The sequence below is a fragment of the Hippocampus comes genome, unplaced genomic scaffold (genome assembly GCF_001891065.2).
Source record: "Hippocampus comes isolate QL1 unplaced genomic scaffold, H_comes_QL1_v1.1 scaffold409, whole genome shotgun sequence".
Taxonomy (NCBI): Eukaryota; Metazoa; Chordata; class Actinopteri; order Syngnathiformes; family Syngnathidae; genus Hippocampus; species Hippocampus comes.
The window spans coordinates 389,449-396,731 of NW_017804828.1; the positions used below are offsets into that span (position 1 = coordinate 389,449).

Genomic DNA, 7,283 nt, shown 5'->3' on the forward strand with positions numbered 1-7,283 from the left:
TAAGATTAGTTCATCGCTCCAAAAGGTTTGGACACCCCTCATTTTAAGTGTATACTGAAAACTGCTTTTTACTTATTTTACATCAAATGAGTTTTTAAAAATGAACAAATCCATTTTAACAAAACAACGGGGGAAATTATTACCGGTAAACGAGATTAAACAAATATCACTATGAACCCAGTATGCACATTAAGGGATGTGGAAGGAAGCTAGGGTACCCGGAGAAAAGCCACGCAAGCACAGAGAGAACTTGCACAAAGACCTCCACACAGAACAGTCAGAGTAGAGTCTCAAACCCAGACCTCAGAAAATCTGAGACAGACCTGCGAACAACTGTGGCACTGTGCTGCACTGGTTATTATACATTTTCAAGAACTGTTGTCATCATAGACCTTTAACTGTCCACATATGGTTGTATGTAAAACTTTAACATTCATAATTATCATTCGATTGTAGATTGGTTTCTCTTCAATTTAAAAATATAAACAAGATATAAAACATTGTTTTGAGTCAGGTTCTCAATGCCCACAAAGCATATTCTACCAGAACTACATGATTTAGACTAAAAGGTATACTTTAAAAAAAAGTAATCAATAGAATCAAATGAGATTTTTTTTTTTTTATATCGGCATGTTATTTGTTGACTACTTCATTCGCAATCATTAGTCAATCTTAAAAACTGAGAATGATTGATTACCATGCCTGTGTATGAAATGGGGATGTTTAAGATTAGTTCATCGCTCCAAAAGGTTTGGACACCCCTCATTTTAAGTGTATACTGAAAACTGCTTTTTACTTATTTTACATCAAATGAGTTTTTAAAAATGAACAAATCCATTTTAACAAAACAACGGGGGAAATTATTACCGGTAAACGAGATTAAACAAATATCACTATGAACCCAGTATGCACATTAAGGGATGTGGAAGGAAGCTAGGGTACCCGGAGAAAAGCCACGCAAGCACAGAGAGAACTTGCACAAAGACCTCCACACAGAACAGTCAGAGTAGAGTCTCAAACCCAGACCTCAGAAAATCTGAGACAGACCTGCGAACAACTGTGGCACTGTGCTGCACTGGTTATTATACATTTTCAAGAACTGTTGTCATCATAGACCTTTAACTGTCCACATATGGTTGTATGTAAAACTTTAACATTCATAATTATCATTCGATTGTAGATTGGTTTCTCTTCAATTTAAAAATATAAACAAGATATAAAACATTGTTTTGAGTCAGGTTCTCAATGCCCACAAAGCATATTCTACCAGAACTACATGATTTAGACTAAAAGGTATACTTTAAAAAAAAGTAATCAATAGTCAAGTGTTCAAGTTCAACCTTCACTTAAAAAAAAAAAAAAAAAAAACCTAAGTGCTGAAGTCAAGTGAGGAACAAGAGGCCAGATGATAGGCTTGAAGAAGAACAGCACTTTATTGAAAAATCAATCAGTGGAGCGAAACACGGCTTTTAAGAAAGTCAGACCTTGGTGTGCATTATTAGATTTTTCTCCTCGCAAAATCCACGATGAATGGGACCTGGATGGATCCATCTGAAGGTTACAAAAAAAAAAAAAAAAAAAAAAAAAAAATATCCATTTTGGCAGCTTGCAGCCTATTTATAGGCTGCCTTCTTGTGGACCATTTGGGGAACTGCAGTCCAGCTGCTTCGGTCACCTTTTTAGCTCAAGGAGCGCTCGTTTGGGCTCCACACAAAATACATTAGAAGCATTTGTGGGTCAAATGTTTTTTTTTTTCCCTCTTAAATGACAGTTCCACGAACGTTTTATTTGTTTTTCGAATTGCATTGTGGTAATTGTTGTCCTGTCTGGAAAACATTGAGCATTTTTTAGACATCCCTGATATCGAGCTTAAGGTCCATGTGTCAGTACTGTACACTCTCGTTAGTAGAACGACTGCCTTAACAGTAACGTTTTTCCCACGTGTCTAGTAACAGTTTTGACTTGTTCGTACTGTACTTTTCCCCCACTCTTTTCTATTTTGCTTTTAAATGTCTTCAGTTTTTTTAAAAATTCAAAACATCTTTTGCCTTGAAATGTTGTATTTTGCTTTGATGTTGTTTTGTAACTATGTGAAGCACATTGCGTTACCTGGTGTATGAAATATACATAAAGCTGCCTTGTCTTGTATTAGTCATATCTTTCTACCTCTCCTGCACGGCCCTCTCCTCAGATAGTTGAACAGAAGTAGCATTAGCGGGAGTCTTGCTCACTCTGTCGTTCAGGAAATTGGCTTTAGATGGATATCAAGGGTGTATACCTGGAATATAAATACTCCAATGGCTTTCCATATTTGCAAAGTGGCCCACATGCCACATGTTCCCCACGTCTGCTTATGAGAGTGCTTATGAGAGTACATGAGTCCAAGTTCTATTATTACAGCTCCACATTATGAATTTCATATTCCAAAAAGAAAAAAAAAGTTTAAATCTAACATCATTGCAAGTACATGACTAAAGTGAACACCAGACCCCGAAAAAGTTTGCTCCGGGCAAAGTAGCTTATGTTGCAGTAAATGTCCGTTTAAAAGGTTCCGCTTTGTTCAAAGCTGCTCACATGCTAAGGCACTGCCCTTGACCCTCCACCGGATCTACAGTGGATTCTGTGGCCAGTCCAGTCGGACTCTTCGAAGTCACTGTAGCCGCATTTCCTTCCGTCACCACTGTCACCTCTGTGCCGCCCTCTTGCACCAAGGCGCGTAAGTCCTCTAATTCGGTGCAGGTGGTGATGAAAGTTTGAGGGACGACGCTGGAGTCCTGAGCGCCCACTGCCGAGTGGACCAGTGTTTGGTGCAGAGGGCCGCTGGTGTCGTCGGCGGAGAGGAGCGGTGTCAAGAGGACCGTCTGGGGTACAAAAGTGGCTTCTGCGTTTTGGGACGACCCAGGAGGCTGCACAGGTGCCAGCAGGTTGACTTGCTGGATCATGGAGTTCACCACCATGTCCTGGTGTTCTGGACTCAACAGAACCATCTTGTTGGGGCTCTCCGCAGAAGACACGATAATTTTCAACTGTGTGCTATTGTAAGGGGCCAAGGAGTCCACCTGGAGCGGGCCGTCCAACTGAGTGTTGTCACGCGGTGACATCACATGGGCAAGCGGGCCGGTCACTTGCGCCTGCAGCGGATTCTGCGTCTCTCTGTGTTGCTTCCGGTGACTCCTCAGCGAGTCTTCCCTCACAAACGAAGCGCTGCACGAGTCGCAGCTGAAGGCTCGAGTGGCGTCCAGCTTGGCTCGGTAACGAGAGCTGATGGGTTTCGGGGGGTCATCGCCCGCCCTTTTCCCGCCACCCTTTTCGGGTGTGTCCGAGTGGAACCTCTTCTTGTGGATGACCAGATTGCTGCGCTGCTTCGAGGCATAGTTGCACGAGTCGCACTTAAAGGGACGCTCCTCAGAATGGATCCTCTCGTGGACTTTTAGTGCCCCGCGACTGGCGCAGGAGTACGTGCACTTTGAGCACTGCATGGGTTGAACGGGCCTGTGCTGGCGCGAGTGCTGCCGTAGCGCCATCTTGTTGGCGCATGTGAACTCGCAATGGGCACAGCGGAAGGCGTTCTCTGTGCTGTGTTTGATCTGAACGTGAGACTTGAGGTTACCTTTCATGGCGCAGCGGTACTCGCACAGGTCACACTTGTAAGGCTTCTCTCCCGAGTGGACCCGAATGTGTCTCTTCAAGTCGGAGTTGATCTTAAACTTGGCGTCACACTGCTGGCATTGGAAGGGCGCATCTCCTTGGAGAACACAAAACGCAAGACGTCAAAAAGGGCGCTCTCACAACTGTCGTGGGCCTTCTACGTTCCGAATCGTAATTCTGTTTCCTTCAACAGGTTTTCAATGCAACATTAATTATATCCAGGCTCAATTTGAGTTCAAAACAAGACAATGCCTGAGAATTAAATGTTCAACTTAAGGAGACGAAATCAAATGACATTCAATAATCAGTTGTGTTACATTCTACTTTTTGAGAGTCAACAACACGTATGAGCATTCATAGTATGACGAAAAGGTTCGGGGGTACACAAGGCAAAAAAAGGTTGGCAACCACTGCCGTACAGGTTGGACGAAAAAATCCTGAAGCATATTGTGTGCCGAGGAAGGATGGTGACAGCTGCGTCAGCTACAGAGATAGCGGGGTGACACCCTGTCCGTCAACCATGCATTCAAACGGGACAATGGAGGAGACGCTTCTTCTTGACATGTGGATATTTACAACAATAATTTGGGGAGCACATACAGATTCTACTATCGTTACATCAGGACCAAATGTGGAGACGAAATGGGCGTCGACCTACCGGTGTGTGAGCGCAGGTGCACGGTGAGCTGGCTGGAGTTACGGCTGGCGTAGGGACAAATCTGGCACTTGAAGGGCCGCTCGTCGTAGTGGATTCGCAAGTGCTTCTTCAGGCTGCTGCTGTCGGCCGCCGCATAGGGGCACAGTTTGCACTTGTGAGGCTTCTCGCCCGTGTGCGAGCGGCTGTGCATGTTGAGCTTGTCCCGCCGGCTAAAGCGTTTGTGGCACAGCTCACACTCGAACGGCTTCTCACCTGAAGGAGAAAATAGAGAAAGGATGGCTCAGGTATATGTCCACGCTTTCTGCTCATTTTTAAATGGAGACTCATTGTGAGGTAGGAACGTACCGGTGTGAGTTTTAAGGTGTCGCTCCATGTCTTTTTGCCCATACTGTGTCTTAAAGGTGCAGCCTGTAGGAAAGAAAACAAGATATATGACAAAATGAAACCCGCCATGAATCCTGCAACTGTTTTATGACACTGTATTTGTATGTAGCAATGAAAGGGGTTGTTTGCAGAGCTTATTGTCAAATAAGTATACAATATTTTTATTAGAGGGAATTTTATTAGTAAAACTTCAATCATTTTTGCGAGACTAATAAAGGTTTTCTTATCTTATCTTATCTTATCTTATCTTATCTTATTAAAAACATCATCATTATCACTAAGTGTACATGTGCACCAGAGTAAAAGAATTTACAAACAGAGGTGGGCCACATCAATCTGGTGAGCTTCTGTCAGTATTTCAGTCCATCTGAGTCATTGCCGATAGCCAAACGGCAAAGAGAACAGATTTACCGGTGATAGTTCATATGTAGGTGCCGCACACCTGATGGAATGCCAACCTCTGTTTGCAAATCGATGCCATCGGGCCAAAACTTCCGATAAACATCATAACCGATTTTCTTTTTTGAATGCATCGATCCCAAATACGATGAGGAAAAACTCGCCGTATTATCAAGACTGACCTGTGAAAGGCCGCGTGGTGCTACAAGACATCCAGACTGCCAGAAAATACAAAGTCTTAGTCTAAGAAATAAATAAATAACTAAACGAGATGCTGAACTAAAAAAAAAAATACAAAAGGTAAAGAACCACACTGCAGTTGCAAAATCTTCTTGACATTTTTATCATGGTGAATGTCTAATACATTATTCATACACTGAACACAACCAGTTGCTCCTCAAATGGTGCCATTGGAAATACTGAACGGGTTTAAAACTGACAATTGTCTGGCCAACATTTTTCTGAGGAAATTCGGGAGGAAATTTTACTCTTACCACAACCCAAGATAATCTTTTAGAAACAGGTGAGAATCACATCTTTGTTGACTTTGATTGAAAGAAAAGGAAATGCGGAAATATGGCCTGATTAACAAGTATGTGGACTCCATTCAAGACATACAGTGCCATTCCAAATATATTCCTTTGAACATTGTTTTCTTTTAAGTAATTTTATGATTTCTTTAGGATATATGGGACATTTTATATATATTGACTGAAGGTAGCAATATATGAATTGTGACATTTGTGTTTTGTTCGGCTGGAATAAGACGGGACTAACCTGAGAAAAAACAGCTGTACCTCTTGGACGTCAATGCGCCTTTTAGCTTTTTGGTCTTTTGTGGTTTGGTCAGGATCTTCTTAACCCCTCTCAGGACACACGTCTGGAAGGACTCCCCTAAAACTACCTCAATGCCTGAGTGGGTGAAAGGACACATAATAGTAAATGAGAAGCAGAATGTGGGAAGATGAGGATGATGAGATGGATACAAAGTAATCATTGCGAAAGGCGAAAGAAAAGAGAGAGGAATTATGAAGACGAGCTTGACAGAAAATAGCAGGGAGATTCCAGTCACATGACTTAACTCGAGTCAGACTCAAGTGGCCAATCTAAGGATTTGTGACTAGCAGAAATGCAGAGGCTAGGCTTGAGAAGCTTGAAAGAGGATGCTTTTTCTAATTTGCATATAGAGCGGGGCTTTGTTGGACATCTTGGATGAAAGGTGAATTTTTGGTGAATGTGTTTGGTCACGGGGATAGATGTTTTTGTTCCGCTGGGAAATAGTTAATACGTTGAGGAAAGGCACTAGTAGGAAAGACGTGAGGACTGACTGAAGGCAGAAAAGACGTTACCTGGAATAGAGGAGGCTTCTGCAGCCGTGGCTGAGGTGTCACGCGTGGGTAGTGAACATCCACTCTTCTTGTGGGCCAGAAATACCTCGAAATTGTTATACTGTTGCTTGCAGAATCCACAGATGTGGATGTCGGGGCTCACCTGAACCACCAGATTATGTCCTTAAAAGAGTGCACGCTTATTTAGACACAAACTTATCAAACATGTACATGCTGCGTGAACAATGAAGACGAAATCAGAGAAAGATGACTTTGTTTACTTCGTGTCTCCTACCTTCTGCGTCTGTGTAGGTTGCCATTGTTGAGTTTATTTTTGCAACACATCAAGCCATCTTTTGGCTCCTCCCTCGGGAAACACGTTTGCTTCAGCTCCAGTCACAGCACGGTGACCAACTTCTTTCGTCATGGTGCCAAAAGGAGATCGCATTAACAATATCGGATGAAATAAACATTTGTAGTGCGTAGAGTGTAGAAGAAAAAACGCTGCCTCGGTTGTATTTTACGACATGCTGCGGGAGGTTTACGGCTTTCCGAGACACGCATGCGTAGAAAAGCGCAGTCAGTGACGTCATGGTTATTAGTGGCTATTATTCCTTTCTCCCCACTTTTTGAGCATAATTTAAATTTGACTTAAATTTGAAAATCATAAGGCAATATGAAAATGTACTGTTGCATCACAAACAGCCCAATGCACAGAAATATATAATGATCAGTGACTGAACTGCATTTACTATTTTTTGTTTTTTATTTGTGTGTGTGTGTGTGTGTGTGTGTGTGTGTGTGTGTGTATATCTATCTATCTCTCTCTCTCTCTCTCTCTCTCTCTCTCTCTCTCTCTCTATATA

The 7,283-nt window shown here is 42.5% G+C and overlaps 1 protein-coding gene across 2 annotated transcripts; it reads right to left on the reverse strand.

The window, feature by feature from the left end:
• Positions 1-1,409: 1,409 nt before the first annotated feature.
• Positions 1,410-6,958, reverse strand: zfp64 (zinc finger protein 64 homolog (mouse)). Of its 2 annotated transcripts, XM_019865986.1 has the most exons (6): positions 6,713-6,958; positions 6,439-6,600; positions 5,867-6,001; positions 4,652-4,714; positions 4,307-4,558; positions 1,410-3,745 (listed from the first exon to the last, which is right to left on the reverse strand). In XM_019865986.1, exons 1-6 carry the CDS (start codon positions 6,735-6,737, stop codon positions 2,571-2,573), a joined length of 1,812 nt encoding a protein of 603 aa, XP_019721545.1. In that variant the 5' UTR covers positions 6,738-6,958; the 3' UTR covers positions 1,410-2,570. The 2 variants fall into 2 exon arrangements, with proteins under 2 accessions (XP_019721545.1, XP_019721554.1); XM_019865995.1 differs by lacking the exons at positions 6,439-6,600; positions 6,713-6,958 and having other exon boundaries at positions 5,887-5,974.
• Between the last annotated feature and the right edge of the window lie 325 nt (positions 6,959-7,283).

What these genes read in the sequence shown, in the direction of transcription:
- zfp64 (XM_019865986.1), bottom strand. Translation starts at nt 6,737, where the DNA reads ATGGCAACCTACACAGACGCAGAAG. An exon ending in GTACAGCTGTTTTTTCTCAG is followed by an intron (nt 4,715 to 5,866) that starts GTTAGTCCCGTC and finishes TCTTTCCTACAG; the next exon opens with GCTGCACCTTTAAGACACAG. An exon ending in GCACCTGCGCTCACACACCG is followed by an intron (nt 3,746 to 4,306) that starts GTAGGTCGACGC and finishes GTGTTCTCCAAG; the next exon opens with GAGATGCGCCCTTCCAATGC.